This window comes from Ambystoma mexicanum, chromosome 14 (assembly GCF_040938575.1).
Source record: "Ambystoma mexicanum isolate Mex_15411 chromosome 14, UKY_AmexF1_1, whole genome shotgun sequence".
In the NCBI taxonomy this organism is placed as follows: domain Eukaryota; kingdom Metazoa; phylum Chordata; class Amphibia; order Caudata; family Ambystomatidae; genus Ambystoma; species Ambystoma mexicanum.
The window spans coordinates 351108521-351124716 of NC_090940.1; the positions used below are offsets into that span (position 1 = coordinate 351108521).

Below are 16196 nucleotides of genomic sequence, written 5' to 3' on the forward strand. Positions count from 1 at the left end.
CTTGGAAGCAATACGACACGGAGCACCACAGTTCGATCCCTGAGTCTGTGCTTATAAACCTCTGGGTATTAAACACGTTTTAAATAACCTATCATATCATATCATATTAATGAATGGTAAGTTAGACTACCACCAGAGATAACCATCAATTATCCCATTCAATTACCCCATTATTTAATGGAATGTAAAACCTCCAGTAAAACCAGGAAAAACGACACCATCAAGTAACTGATGGCAATACATTCTGCCAGAGTTAACTTACATTTGTTTTAAAATACAGTCAGTGCAATTAAATTAACAACTGCAATACATAATATGAAACACAACACAGCTAGGCTATTGCTGTGTAAGGTAGCACCCTCATGTATACACAGCTGCTGCAGTGTGAAGACTGTAACGCAAAATGGGTGATGCTGGAAGGTTTAGAATTAAGCAATAGAACCCGAGCATAGGGGGCATTACCATCCCAGGTAATGCCCCGGGGCCCATAGGTAAGGTAAAGGACCCAGGGACGTAGGACCAAGAAGGTAAGTTGGGGGGGTGGGTGGGAGTGAGGGATGGGATCTAAAAAAAAAAAAGACTTACCCGAGTCCGCGGTGGGGGGCGAAGGCAGCCTCTCAGCTTCGGGAGGCTCGGAGCAGGGATGGCCCCGCTTCGAGCCTCCTCATTGGCTGAGGGGCTGCCACGTCCCCTGCCGGGGAGAAAGGCCGTGGAATCCCGACGGAGGGATTCCTGGCCGGGTAAGGGCCTGGCGAGAGCCAATCAGAATGCTTGTTGCATTCTGCTTCACTCTCGCCGGGTTACTAATGCAACTTAAACATCTTGCAGTTGTTCTAGGCAATCCTTCAGGTCATGTTCATCAATCTGCCAGGCCTGTACAGAAAGAGGAAAGACCATATACAAATCAGGCTTGCTCTGTCGCACCCCGAACTGCTAGGTCACATCCCTTCTGCATGAAAAAAAACAGGCAACCCCAGACATGTTTCAGCCTCCCTGCCACTGGGCATCATCAGTGAGGTGTAGCTCGGACCTCTAGGTGCAGAAGGATTGGGGCCCACCTCTGGGCATACCTGCCCCACTCGAATTAACACAGCAAAACAAAAGAGGTTATGCTGGAAGGTTTAGAATACATATTAAAACAGTATTACTAATGGGTCATGTTTGAACAATTCACACACAGATGCTATGATGAAGAAACTGTTTATGCTTCAGGTGACATATGCCAGTACCTGAAGCCTTGAATATTTCATGACAGGCTCTTTCTTTACCACTGTTTAAATACCTCAGGTGGTATTCACAACTGGTGGTAGTTCTGTAGTTGTTGGAAAATCAGAAAAATATGTGTTCTGCTGCTGATGGCATTGCTTGCCATATGTGATATTGTCATACCACCACCAGCAAATAGTGATTGCAAAAGAACCGCCTGTTATGCGGTACACTTGGCAAAGCAGGTATTTATAGCGATCAGTATTTGACCTTTAATTAGACCAAGGACTACTTGATTAGTGCTCTTTTTCCCAATATACGCATCGACTGCCCATACTGGCTCATTCCGCATCTCGATGAATGAATCTTCTCATCAATACCTTTGTTAGTCAGAAGAGATCTGAAAGGTTAAGGCACTTTGCAAATAGCATGAACATCCGTTTTTAATTCCCCTCCTACTGCACCCGGGATTGGCTGAAAGGTGGCGCGTTTAGCTTGTAACAAGAATGATGATTACAACATTATCTGTGTTGCATTTCATTGCTGTAAACCTCTCTTTACTGGTATTTGTAATAGGCATGTATGATCTTATTTATAGCTAATGGCGTTGTTCATCTTTGAAGTTTGCAACCTTCACTGTTCCTCTGAAACATTTGCAAAATAAGTCTGAAAGACTTGGAGTGCAAGACATGTCATTGAAAGCAAGCGTGCCTGTTTCAAATTCAGGCACATTATATTAATTAACCTTCTGTCTGCACTGTACTCAAGGATGAAATGAATACATGTGTACATAATGGAGTTTGGAAAAAATCAATGTATCCATCAAAACTATTCAGCAATTATTGTATTTTGAAAGCAATATGTTCATAGAAATATTGCATCCATGCCTGTGCTTTGCGTGGAAATAGTACATGTATGTCAGCATAGTACTATATTTCTCATCAGCCAACAGAAAGGGCTTCTCAGGACCTACTGTGCCTTTTTTTGAATTTTTATTCTCTGCAATGAGAGGGCGGGGGGTGCAGGCAAAAGGGGTTGTATCTATTCCCCCACACACACACTCATTTGCAGCACTTGTTTGTGAAGTACCATGTCATGCTTGTTAAGGAGGGAATGCAGTGCCAGCAAACTAATGCCCAGTTTCCCTTCTTACCCATTATTCAAAGATCCTTGAGATGTCGTTCTTCTTCCGGGTCGCCATCACTAAGTACCTTAATGATAATGGCCTCAGAGATCTGCGTCAATCTGTCTTCCATAGCAAACACTCTATCGGGACTGCACTCATGCAGGTGTTCATGCTTTCTTCTACACTCTTCATGTTGGCATCTCTGCTGATTCTGACACTGTGAACCAGCTTTCTCTCTTCTTCATTCAACAGGACTTTGCGTTTATCAAATCTAACCTGCCATGGATTGTTTTCTACCTTTAAAATCTCTTGAAACTCACAAACATATGACCCCACCCCTCTCCCTGTCAGCATCCCCCAATAGTCAGTACTTGGACATCTGATCTTTACCGTCTATGCATATTGCCTATGAAGACTGATCTGGTCCTTTGGCTTTCTCTATCACATCCTTGCTAATGCCACTCACATCTTTTTCTCCTTTCCTTACTTTACTCTAGCTATCTCAGAACCAAATACCGACTGTCTCACTGCAATCTGTCAGTAGACGGCTCTCTGCAGCTGAACTCTTCAAAAACTGAAGTCATCTACCCCCCCTGCTTCCAATGCCATCCCTACTTGCCATTCTCCCATCCCCTTCCTGCCTGAACCTCTTGCTCCATCGCACTAGGCTCACAACCATGGAGTCCTCTCTGATAGCAACCACTGACTGAAGCAACTCATCACTAACAGCACCGATGCTGCTCGCTTTAGCCATCTCAAAATTAAAATAATTTATTAATTTCTTATTCCATATAATGCCCCAGAAACGTGTGGTGAGTCAAACATTACTAAATAGTTGTCTAACAATTTGAGTGCTGAGTCCATCCTATATAATGGATAACTATAGTTGAAAAAGCATCTACTATTTCTTGAGGTGCATTCATTACCTTGCAATTATCATCCTGATCTGACATATGCGTTCTCTAAATTGTGGTGCTAAAATAAAACTCCTCCTATTCTGCCTCAGACCCATGTCTGGAAATCCCAGGTTTGGGCACCATATGGTTTCTTGCTCTGACAAGACTTTGTAACGGGTGAACCCTATGGTGCAAACTGGTATAGTACATCCCCATTTTACATTTCATTGTGTTGCTTTCTTTTTTTCATTGAATCATTACAAATTGCTCTGTTCTTGACTTACATTCGGGTGAACATGCATTTGAAGAACAGCTCCAGCTCTATCAGTTCCACAACAGTCTAGTCTGTATGTCCTTAATAACGATGTTAAGTCTTGCAGCATCGACATAGGTATTGTGTAACCAAGGAGTTTATGGAAAGGATTGTAATTCTATTTTTCAAAGATTTTGAATTGGAAAGGATATGACTAATCACCTACAAATGTGCTTCAAAGGCATTCCAGAGAGCTGAAAGTTGGCTGCTAAAGTACATTATGAAGGGCTGCGTTTTCTCACGTCTAATGTGTGTGCCAATTATAAAAAATAAGAAATAAGTAAAACATTCCTAAAGGGAAATCTACACAAAGAGACAGGATAGCAAACACCTACGGAACCAGTAATTGTTCATCTGTTTTCAGATAATTCTTCACCAGACTGTGATGGAAGCATTACTGTGGCAATAAGCCACGAGACTGCAGGCCAATACCGCCCCAGGTAATGCCCCCGGGGCCGTAGTTACAGGCCCGAGCGTAGCCAGGGCCTTAATGAAGCCCCGGGGCATTACCTCTGGCGGTATTGGCCCGCAGTCTCGTGACTTATTGCCATTAGTACCTCGGTCTGTTAGACTGGGGTACTAATTGCTTTTTTTTCAAATCCGAAACACGTTTCGGAACAGAAAAAAAAAAGTCAACAAAAATGGCCACCGGGAAAGGGAAAATGTAGTCTGTTTTCCCGTTACATGGCGGCCATCGGGAGTGGGCACACTGGGAACACTCTGTTCATAGCGCTTCTGTTCCCAAGAAAAGAAGAAAAAAGAAGGTAAGTGGGGTGGCGAAGGAAGAAAAAAAAACGTACCACGGTTTCCGGCGGGAACGATGGAAGCCTCTAGCTGTGTGGAGGCTTGGCGCGGGGATGGCCCCGCTCCGAGTCTCCACACGACTGAAGATTTCCATCGTCCCCCGCCGGAGACTGCGGGATAGAAGGTAAGGGGGGGTGGGGTGGGAGGAGGGAGGAGGAAAGGGGAAACAAAAAAAAATGTCTTACCTGAGTCCCCGGCGGGGGACGAGGGAAGCCTCCAGCCATGGGGGGGCTCAGAGCGGGGATTGCCCCGTTTCGAGCCTCCTCATTGGCTGAGGGGCTGCCACGCCCCTCGCCGGGAACAGAGAACCCGGCACGTACGGCATAAAAGGGAATACCGTGTGGTATGGCTTGCAAATGAGCCAATCACCATGCTGTATTCCCGTTGCGCCGTGTGTGCCGGGTGCAAATGTGTGGTCTCTATTTTTCAATTTCAGATAATGTTGACGCAGTGGATACTAAGAATGATGTTTTTAGATTTGGTGCAAATTGAAACTGGAAATTCTACTCTCATGACAACATTTCTAATCTTGATAACAATAGTATACACCTGCTGACTTATCAGGGGTCCTGTAGAAACAGCAAAGAGATTAAGACACTTCTAGAAAGTTCAGGTGATGCCTCCATGGCTTTGAACCCAGACCTTCTGGTGTGTTTTCTTGATATTGATTAACATGCTAAAAATATAACTGACCTGAGAAACAGGTTGGGATTTGCTCCTCAGCTTCAAGCCGGCAATGCAGTTGATGCCTTTTTTGTTTACATCATTTTCTTTTTAGGGAGATTGAACAGCTACTCACAACAGAAAAACAAACTCAATATATTTGATTGATATAATGACCCCGCTCACACTGTCTCGATCTTCAATCTAGGCAGGATAATGCCCTTTTGCATGTAAAAAAAAAGTATAATGGTGGAGCTACAGCTCTTCTCAACACAGTTGGCTATGTTGCCAAAATCAGGAGACAACCTTGAACCATTGCATGTTATCAGAATCTGCAAAAGAATCCGGCTAATGATTTACTCAACAATGTTGCCAAAAAACGTGAAGACTGGCATGAGTGTAACCTTTGAACTGAAGAGAAAAATGATTTTTTATAATTGGCTTCACACACAAATTTTATTAGTGGTGTCACTCATAATATATATGGTTTACATTGTCACAGAGATACATGAGGCGTATAGGCTACTGGAGGGGAAACCTTTCTTTACAGTCATCAGACTCCAACACGGGGCCCTTGCTGGTGTATGCAATAATATTTTACTGCTTGTTCTGATTACTGTACCATGTCACGTAAATAATAGAATGGGTTTATTTTGAGATTGGAGCAAATGCCTTTGGAACGGGTTGGTTTCTTAGGACTGGGGACATTGTGTCTGTTTATAGCTGTGAAACCCATGAACTTGGCCTGAGGTCAACAGTTTTTTTTTTACCACTCAATCTGCAAGTTGTATGGGCACAATAAGATGCATATTTCGATGACATTTTTTATTTTGCGAAAGTAATATTCATGTTGGATTCTGAATATGGTCTCCAACTCTAAGGAAAGCCTATGGATACCAGATGTCCCTCAAGATATGCCAAACTATGTATAGGTTGATGGGAGATGGTGCATGCCTTGGCTGAAGCTTTATCTTACTTATTGTATTTATTTATTTATTTATTTGTATTTGTTGAGCGCACAGCAGACCGAGGGCATCGTGGCGCTTGTTACAGTGTTGCTTGTACTTAGTTACATACAATTCAAGTCTGTGAGGTTACATTGGACAAAATTATTCTTTTTTGTTACATACATACATTGTATTCCATATTGTCCAACATATGGAATACATAAAGAGTTTTTCACCAATGAATAATTGAGTAGCTAGGACATGTAGCTAGGAGAGGAAGGTTAGTTAAAGAGAGTAATTTTGAGTTTTTTGCGGAAGGAGGAGAGGGAAGTTTCAGCTCTGAGGTCAGTGGGAAGAGAGTTCCAGAGCTTGGGTGCGAGGAATGGGAAGCCTGTGCCTCCTGGCTTTGTCCTATTGATGCGGGGTATCGTAAATGGTATTTTCAGTACCATTCCATTTTCTGGATCATGTACATTGATATCTCACATCTTATATGGGTTGGGCCAGTTGAATATTTGCTGCTTTATGATAATAAGCTCAACAGTAGTGTGTCCAATTTAACATTTAGCCTCTCGTGCAATGATTCATGCATCAAGTTCTTGGATCATTCAAGATGACAAACATGAGATGCAGGTTTATTTGAAAGCAACTTCTTGCAGCTACATTTTACTTTTCAATACCTCCCATCTGCACTCTATGGTTAAGTGTGCACTATATGACATGTTACTTTGCCTTAAAAAAAATGGTTCAACAGATGAAAAACATATTGGAAATGCTCACCATGCAATATCAGCTTTCAGAGAGAGAGAGGATGTCCCCATGCTGTACTGGCTAACTCTTTAGATAAGGTCAATGAATTGAATGAATGTCCAAGTACTTTGAAGCAAAAGGAAACTCAATGTAACCATTTAATTCAGCTATATTATATATGTAAGTACAGTACCCAGGCCAGCAAAGTAAATACGATCATCTGAAAACACTGTCACCTCCTCAAAGTTGATCCTTATTATATTAGCAAAACTTGTGAACAAATCATCTTTCTGTAATGTTCAGTAAATTACCTACAATTGGAAATAAAGTTAGCCCAAGTATGCTTTTAAATATCTAACTAAACAAAGACTCTGATTTGATAACATAGAAAATCATGCGTCTACAGGTCTCAGCACCTTCTAGCTTGTAAAATGGAGGATCATCCCAAAATGAAATTCAAATACAACCAAACTAAAGAACTGTCAATTAACCAAACAACGATTGGGTTTTCAACAAATGCCATGTATATGTTAATTTGTCCCTCTGGTCTCTCTCACACTGGGTTCACTCTATGGCCTTTGAAACTACATTCCTTTGAGAACCTGTGAGCCATCCATAGCAATTAGATTGGGTATCCTGTTGCTTTCGACTTTAGAGATGTTCATAATTCTGATCCAACATGTGTATATTGTATTGGGTCTGAAAAACAGCTCCCTCGTTTGAGGGGTAATAATGTTCATTGTAACCTGAATAAAAAGGAGAGTGGAAGGATTACACGATTATGCATTCTGATGGTTTTAATGCATATGTAGAATATTACCTCTTTTCATGACCTCTAAGCTGTTATGATTTTCCAGTCCTTTTTATGGTGACAAGCGATTACTATATGTATTTCTTGCATTGAATGTGTTTTTCTTGTTTTTGACTGGATCTATTTAAGGTCAAGCATTATACAATATTTATAGATTATATTAATATTCATGGTAATGGTGTATTTCAATTTTTTTTAGGATTTGTTTTGTAGATATGTTTCGTTCTCATCCTTATAGGCATCAGATAATAGTTGTGTTATGTTTCTGAATTCATATATTCTATTGATTTCAACCTGTATACTGAGGATACCTTCATTTTGGTTTGCACCTACAACTTTCTCCTGTGTATTTTATGTGATTTACTAACTGACAGGTAGTTGATGCTGTAATCATTCAGTGCCAGTAAGTTAGGATTTCGATACACAGTGTTTTAATGAGACTGATATGAGATGCTTTCATAGACGTTTATTAGTACTATATTATGTCATATCTGTGTGTCCTGTGGCTATGGATCTAACAATATACACATCTAAGGTGGTGGACATGTAGCAACCCTGTATTGGTATGAGATGTATTGGCCTGGCAATGCTGCGGGCACTATTTTGCTATCTCCTATTTTGCGAAGAAGTTTGACCATTACCATTGTAGCACTTCCACATCCTGACGAAGGGCGTCTCTGGCTGAAAAGATGTTAGATCTATGGATTATGGATCATACTTTATAATTGGATAATGCACTTTGAATTATTGAGGAGAGATGAAAGGATTGGAACAGATACATATGGTCTTCACTTTCTCACAAGTGCAAAGCAAACACCAAGGGCCATCACTGGGGCTTTTTCAAAGATTTAGCAATTTCTAAATAGAGAAGGCAACGCGAATGGCCTGTTTCTTCTTTGATTTAGTCTAATTAATGTTGACAAATGTTATTTTCATAGTCTCTCAAATCTCAATATAACAACCAGGTTACATATAAAATGCACATCCTGAATGTTGTATTTTATGAGATCTCACTTCCGGCAGATATACGCAACCCAGATATTCCTTCCACCCACTGCATTGTGCAGAGGCAGAGCAACTAAAGCATAATTGGTGTGTATTGCTTGGTTAGTTTTTCATTGTGTACCCATACCCACTAAAAGACGTTTCATTTGCAATGCTCTTCCTTCAGGCGTGTATATCTGCCTCAGAATGAGACTTAACCAAGCTCTTAAAAAGTAACCTAAGGATAATTAGTGCTCAAACACATAATGTACATCACACCTGTACATGTCATGGGCCAATTGGGCTACTGATTGTAAATACCAACAACTAATAGCAGCATTTGCAATTCCTTAGAGTCTTTACTAGAAATAGAAATAGAAAAACAGAACTTGCATGGTTAAAGAGCTGCTTACCCAAAATAGTTGCCCCAGTCATTATGTGTGCCAGAACATGAGAAACATATTATTGACCTGTGTTTATTTAACCTAAATTATTGTAAAGATGATACAAATTCATCATCCTCAATGTCCCACAGAAGGTGAGAATATAGGGTTCTTTGATGATTGATCATTAATGGACACATTAGTAGTTGTCATCTGTCAGCTTGATTGTCGTCAATGTATTTTAACAACACGCGTACATGCATGTTTAATTGATTTGAGAAACTTCACAATTAAATGACTCACTGAAAAGTATTTCTTTGGCTTGAACCGTAGTTGCCATTGACTACCCAATAGATTAATGTTGGTCCATCCTTCAAACTAACATTTGTTTTAGGCAATAGCCTCTACTATTGTCCAACATATGGAATACATAAAGAGTTTTTCACCAATAAATAATTGAGTAAAGGTTAACTGTGAGATATAGTTTGTGCCTCATCAACCCTGGAATATGGGTCACTCTTGTGTCTATCACACCAACCTTTGTGTGACTGCTTGACTCCTGTATCATAACTAAGAGTCCCTTTCTGATTCTTATTTGCTACATATAAACTGTTCATCATTCTGAGCACTATGATCACCTGGGAGCAAAATATATAATGTATCTGACATTGTGGGGTTGGTTTACTTGTGCGCAAGGTACTTATATTTAGAAAAAAGATTGGTTAGTGTAAACCGCTGTAACACTGGGTGTGGCCAAGTAGGACTCCCACAGCCTCTTTTCACGAAGTGTAAAAGTAATGCCACAACACAACTAGTGCCAGTGTGAGACTGACATTTATATTGTTATAGTAGATCGTATCCGGTAATATATGTGGTGTCCGTTAGCGCGACACGTGTTTCAGCCATTGGCCTTCTTCACAGCCTGACATAAATTGCTTGTTCACACCAATTTAGTCTCCAATGTGCATAATAACACCTTCAAATGAGTCTCAATTATGTCAAATTGTTGATATAACATTGCCTATCACTATATCATTATCTTGAATCAGTCAAATGGGTATGATTCCCGAACCTTGTCCACAGAGCTGAGTTCTCCCTATTCGCATTCACACAAAAAACAGGCAAACACATCTGTGTTGTTTGTTAATAGCAGGTAATATCAGTCCGGAGATAGCTGCAGCTGGCAAAACCAGAAACCGTGGTATGGACAAGAATGGTGCTATTTCTAGCTTGAAGAAACAAGGCTGTGAGGGAAGACAGCAAAGGATAGAGCAAAATGCTATCCATCCCTTCCTACTGTAAAATCTCAGCTAGGTTGCGGTGATGTAACGCCTGTCTAATAGTGATGGGATTAGAGTTAAATTAACAATTTCTATAGTTTGAAATACGTTCAGCCTTGATAGTCCTATACCACTCTCTTCCGTTGTGTACATATAGATTGGAAGAGACTATGATAAAAAGAGCGCACCAGGGAAAAGCAAGAGTTTTTTCCCTTTTTTAAAATGTTTTAAACACTCGTGGGGCATCTAATGGGATAGTCGAACTAAGGTTAAAAAGACACAAATAAACAATGAACCCGGAACAAGGGTTTCCCCTTTTCCCAAAACACAAAGACAATACAGTCGCCACTTTCCGTCTGTGGATGTTTTAAACTGGTGGCAATTGGAGATATGTAAAAAAGTTTGCTCAGACTCTCAAAAAATAGGCCAATTTATGCCTTTTGAGTGTTGCAAACACCGTCGACCGGTTTCAGTGGCATAACTTAGATAAAGCCACTTTCGTCAGGACGGTCTTCGATTCCTCCAACCTGGTATGGACTATAATTGAGAACCAGTTTGGGAGAAACAGAGTCGACTAGATGGATAAATACTTTACCACCTCGCCGTAAGTGACATTGCACTAGAACAGTCTAGGTGGGAACCTGTGGACAAAAACAGAATATGTACCACAGTCACTGTAAGGCTGCTGCATTCCATTCACTGGATTATGAATAGGCACATCATTTCATGTCATTCACATATACAAAGACTGCAACAAAACCCATTTTTGCTTTAATCATCACATGAGGCTTCTGACGAGCACTGACAAGGAGCTCACTTATCAACAATACCACCTAGTGCTGTGACCCTTATTTTCGAGCCTAGTCAGTAACAAGTAAAGAAAAATGAGGACATCAGTAGGCTCACTGAAAGTAGGCCTGTTTTTTGTGTGAATATAAACTGACTACGGGCAATACCCTGTCAACTTGATGCAACTTGCCCCCTTGTTCGGTTACAACATTCCTCCCTATTCACTTCAGTCTCAAAAATATAATGCATGTGACACAACTTGGGCCCTCTACTAGGTTCCTCTGGAAATCAGGGAACTTATGCCCTGATTCCCAGAGCTGTTTTGGAGTCTACCTATCCCATAGCTGTAAAATGATGTCCAACTTCTGTGTCGGTGTAACCCAGTGACCCCACAATGCCATTTGCAAAGAAAGACTTAAGGTTTCGCCTTCATTCGAACAATACAACTGCCTGGAAATAAAATCAGAAAAAAACGTTGTTTGTTCTCACATAAAAGCAATGGTAACTAAGCAAACCAGAAAGTGAAGATCAAGTTGATCGTTTTCTGCGATCGGGTGGAAGAAAACAGAGTTGGAAAGCAATTGAGGGAGTCAGTCATGAACTGATGATCTCATCGTATCAGTCCATGAGTGACCCGCTCATGGGAATTTCAGCTGTACTTCCAATCCAAATATAATGCCATGGAAAGTGGCACACTACACATGTGCTATTTCATAGTGCTAGAAACAAGAGGATGGTGGTCACACACGTGCATGCTAGTCTTTGTGGACCTTGAAAGAATGAAAGGAGGAGTCTCTCCTGCTAATAGTACCCAAAGCTGTGAATCGTGAGATTAATGGAGACATGAAGCTAGCACTTAAATCAATCACCATATCACCAGTTTGGCTGCTCAGAAAAGCAGAGGGTGTGCCTCGGTTCCACATTCTGGAACCCTGTGCAGAGCCGTCCACTATCTGTGCACATCAGTAACACGAGAAAACATTTTAGGGCGGCTGAGGTCCCCCATCATGCATGCCATTGTGTAATAGTGACTATTGAAGTGACTAAACCCCTCATTTCCTGTGTGTGTGTGTGTGACTTGCACAGATGACTATCGAGTGTGCTGTCGCTCCGTGCACTAACACTGCTCCCCCCTTTTGTTTTTTTCTCAGTGTAATAGGTATTAAGAAGATGTCGAAAGAATCCCACACCTCAAGCGTTACCCTGGGAAGCGAAGCACAGAAAACGTCATAGTCTTGCAAGCGACCAATCGCTGCCCGAAAACGGACTGTATGTCGCAGATTGCGAGGGCACTGTGGTTATCGTGACCGGAAACGGCCAGATCGGCACAACTTCCTCCACTTGACAGATCTCAGACCTGTAGCCCCGATCGTACAGATACGCAATAGCCTTCACTTATTTTTTTACAGCAACGAGGACACCGTAAACACCTGAAAACGGACCCGGTTAAAGCATAAAAAGAAGTAGGAGTATAGAGTAAGGTGACAGGTTTCACCTCCTGTCTATCTGCAAGAGAAGGCAGCGGTGCTGGGGTTCTGGACAGAGAGACTATTGTGTGTCCCGCTTGCTTGCAGGAAGGTTTCATGAGAAATGTGGTGGGCTTTGTGTGTGTGTGTGTGTACAGAGCACAGCATTTACGGTGAAAATATCGCCGCACAAAGCAATGGCTCGTCTTTGGAAATGCCCGGCCGTTCTGGCGAGCGACCACACGGCCAGCAAGAAGCGAGCATAATTCAGCCTTCTAGACCATCAGCCTGACAGTGCCTCTTACTCGGGCGGGCGAATGTCCGCCTTGTCTTCAAGGCGGGCGCATAAGGAAACATGAAACGGCAATGACTGTAAATGGAGTGTATAATACATGAACATTAGATGCCCGATATATGTTTTTCAATGTTTACTACGCTACCATAAACAAAGAAATACATGTTGATTGATTTGTAAAATATCCACTTTGGGTTGGTGAGACAGGCGACAATAAAGTACATTCAATGCTCCCCTACCCAGACGGCGCTTTGTATGGTCTCCTGTATGACATTATGAGGATAACAAGCTCGTGAGCGTATCCCCCGGGCACTGGCTCGTTCCGCTGCTCCATCGGTCATTTTTTATGTTCACAGCTTTTCTCAGCACCCGGCTTCCCTTTTATTAAGTTTCCGCGTAAAGCCTGTGTCGCAATCCTACGCGATCTGTGTATTAGTATGCATTATTAAAGCAATCTATTTATGGCGGATGCTCGCGGCTTTATGGCGGCACGCACGTGCTGCGGGATTTTTTCGCGCTTCCTGTGCGCTTGCGAAGGAGATGCGTATTTGATATGTTCAACTTGAATGGCCCAGTGCGTGTGAAGTTTAACAGCGTTGTAGTAACAGTATTATGTTTTATTTCTGTGTGTTTCTGCACACACCCACAATTAAATGAAAGATGGGTCGCTGTGAAAAGTGAATCAACATTAAATAGGTGGAAAGGGGACTCACACTACATATCATTCCTGTACCAGGAATCTCCACCCGCAAGCTGCGTTATCTGCTCGCTGGGTTGATACTCTGCAGTGTGTCTATTAAGCATCCTGGCGAGCGCTTCAGCGCGCCTCTGTTGCTTAGCAGCAGCCTATCCCTCGGATGCACATGTCTATCCTCTGGACACCTTAGGGCCCTGGTTCATGGATTTGTTTTAGCGTGGTGCAAAGTGGCTTTGTACTGCCAACAAACACCCTGTTTCACAGAGCGTTTCAAAGTGTATTTTTGCAGTGCAAAGTGAATTTGCACCACTGCAAAATCAGTGCAAAATCACTTTGCACTGCGCAAACATTCCATGAATCAGGCCGCTAGAGTCTGCAGTCTTTTGCGCTCCACATGCTTGAACTACAACTCCCATCAGCCCTAGCCACCTAGGCACACTTTTTCTTCCTGCACTTATCAGACCTACCTTGTCTGCTGCCTTAAACGCCGCATTTTCAAATTGCTGGCTGCATTACCACTGTTTGTTGCCTTTATTATTTGTTTATTATTATTTACCTGTTTCTCCTCTGCTTCGCACTTTCCACTTCTCCACCCTTCCATGCACTTTTCCCCTCCCCCTCTCCCAGGCACTTGCACGTTCTCATTGTCACTGGGCCTAGTAAGATCGCTGTTTTGTTCTCCCCTGTTCCCCTCCCTTGCCCTGTCGCGCTCTGAAACACTTGTGTAGGAGCGCCATAGAAATAAAATATCAATATCAATATTTATATCAATAGTCAAAGGTAGGAGATCATGGGAGCTATAGTTCAAAACATCTGGAGAGCCATGGGTTGCAGACCATTGTACTATACTGTGAGATGCCTTCCTTCTGATATCTTTTGATAGTTCTTCCTGGTTACCTCCTGCTAGAACTACTGCACCTTGGGCCAAGTGAATTATCAAAGGAGGTGCAGTTACTTTTCCCATCAGTGCTCCCCGTCAATTCTCCTCCAAGTGGTTGCAAGCGTTTTACTTCATCAGATTGACCTTGGCAGTATGGCCCATAGAACGTCAAGAGGGCATCTGAGGCTCACTTCTATGTGCATGGTGGCACAGACAAGTGCAGCTAGTGTGCCACTCCCTATTGCAAAAATGAAGATCACCCAAGGGCCAGAATAGAAAAGCCCTGAAATTGAGGTTTAATTTGGCTCAGCTGATGGACAGTTTTACATTGTCACTTTCACCGATTTACCAGTGCAAATATTGCATGGAAATGAGAGGCCAGTGAAGAAACCACGTCTGCTCTGACTGCCAAGTGCAAGAACCACATTTTGCTTCTTTTGGCCTGTGCAAACATTGGTGCTGAATTGCCAATTCTCGGTGCAAAATCCTCCATTATCGGATTGGTCCAATTTAAGTGTTCCAGCCCTACATGACAGTGCTGATTCTTCCCTCATTGCGCTACACAGTCCCTCTGTTAGTTGTAAGAGTGGAGTTGAGTTGCGTGCAGCCACAAAGTAGAAGGGCTCGTGTCAAGTGCATGATGAGAGCAGTGGGTCACCTAAACATCGATTGTTGGAATGCATGTCTGCCATGCTGCTAGAAACGGTAGGACTTGTGCCCAAGGCCGGTTTCCTCATCCATAGAGGTTATCTCCTCCATAGAACAGTGGCACTAGGAGAATGTCTCAACATGAGAATGCAGATTGGCAGCTCCAAAAATAACCCTCACATGTAGCTCCCTGGGAACTGCCATTCCCAAACCTCTCCATGCATGTCCATCTCGTCAGTGCCCCTTCTCTCCTTCAGCTTCATGCCCGACCTATGGCAACAGGCCTTTCCCCCCTACACCCAGGTATGTCATGAGGGAGTCATCAGGAGTCGCAACTGCGACCCCTGCGGTTTCCCTTGCTACCCCTGTGGTCTCCCTTGCTACCCGTAATACAAGAAAAAGATTTCATTTTCCTTTTTTCAATGTTTTTTCTTTTATATTGAATTTCCTGTGGCCAGTGCCATGTGGCTCTGTGTTTCTGGAGAGGCTGGCATTTATGTTGATAGCCTGTTAAAAAAACAGGGGGTTCCACAAGTGTAACACTTTGAGCAGTGACCCCAAATGAGAAAGAATAGGACTAACAAACAATGTGTCTTTCTGGAATTCTATACAATAATTGCTAGATTCATTCATTACAGGGGTGAAAGGTCATGTTCAATCGCTGCCACTTATTGTGATGTTGTCAGAGGTCAAGGGTCATGTGATGTCACTTCCGCTACCCCAGGCATTTTAGTGAAATTATGTCCCTGCCTGCACCCATGAAACACACCGGCAGTTCCTCCATTACCTTCCCCTTTGTTTACGCTTTGCAACTGCTCCAATTTGCTTTGCTGCTGATTTCACATTGAATGGTTCATTCTGTAAATGCTGCCTAAGGCGTATTGGACTTATGCCAACAGATTCTGTTGCTCAACCACCGCTAGGAGCCGGATGAAACAGTGGTGCCTTTGGAGGCAGCTAACATTAACAAGAATGGTAAAAAGACAGGTTTCAAGTAGTCACATTTGCAATAAACACATGCAGGAGGGAAATGACTCAACATTTTACTGCATCACCAGCATCACTTTCTGTTTGGGTGCAAATAATACAACACAGAGGAAACAGAAGTACAACCCAGAGGAAAACATTTGATGCAGTAGAAAAGCCATATTTACACCAAAAAAGTGAGAGTAAAACAAGACCATAAATCGGAGTCCAAGAACTGGTTTAAAAAGACACAGGAATGCAAAGGAAATTATCACTGGGTCATAGGTGGAAG

At 42.4% G+C, this 16196-nt stretch overlaps 1 protein-coding gene across 2 annotated transcripts in view; it reads left to right on the top strand.

Annotated features, from left to right (window-relative positions):
- Window positions 1-12951, top strand: part of LRFN5 (leucine rich repeat and fibronectin type III domain containing 5) — a 1390562-nt gene extending 1377611 nt beyond the window's left edge. For both annotated transcript variants that reach the window (XM_069637475.1, XM_069637476.1), the window contains exon 7: window positions 12104-12951. In XM_069637475.1, coding sequence (XP_069493576.1) covers window positions 12104-12108 — 5 coding nt within the window. In that variant the 3' untranslated portion in view covers window positions 12109-12951. The remainder of the gene's footprint in view (window positions 1-12103) is intronic.
- The last annotated feature ends 3245 nt before the right edge of the window (window positions 12952-16196 follow it).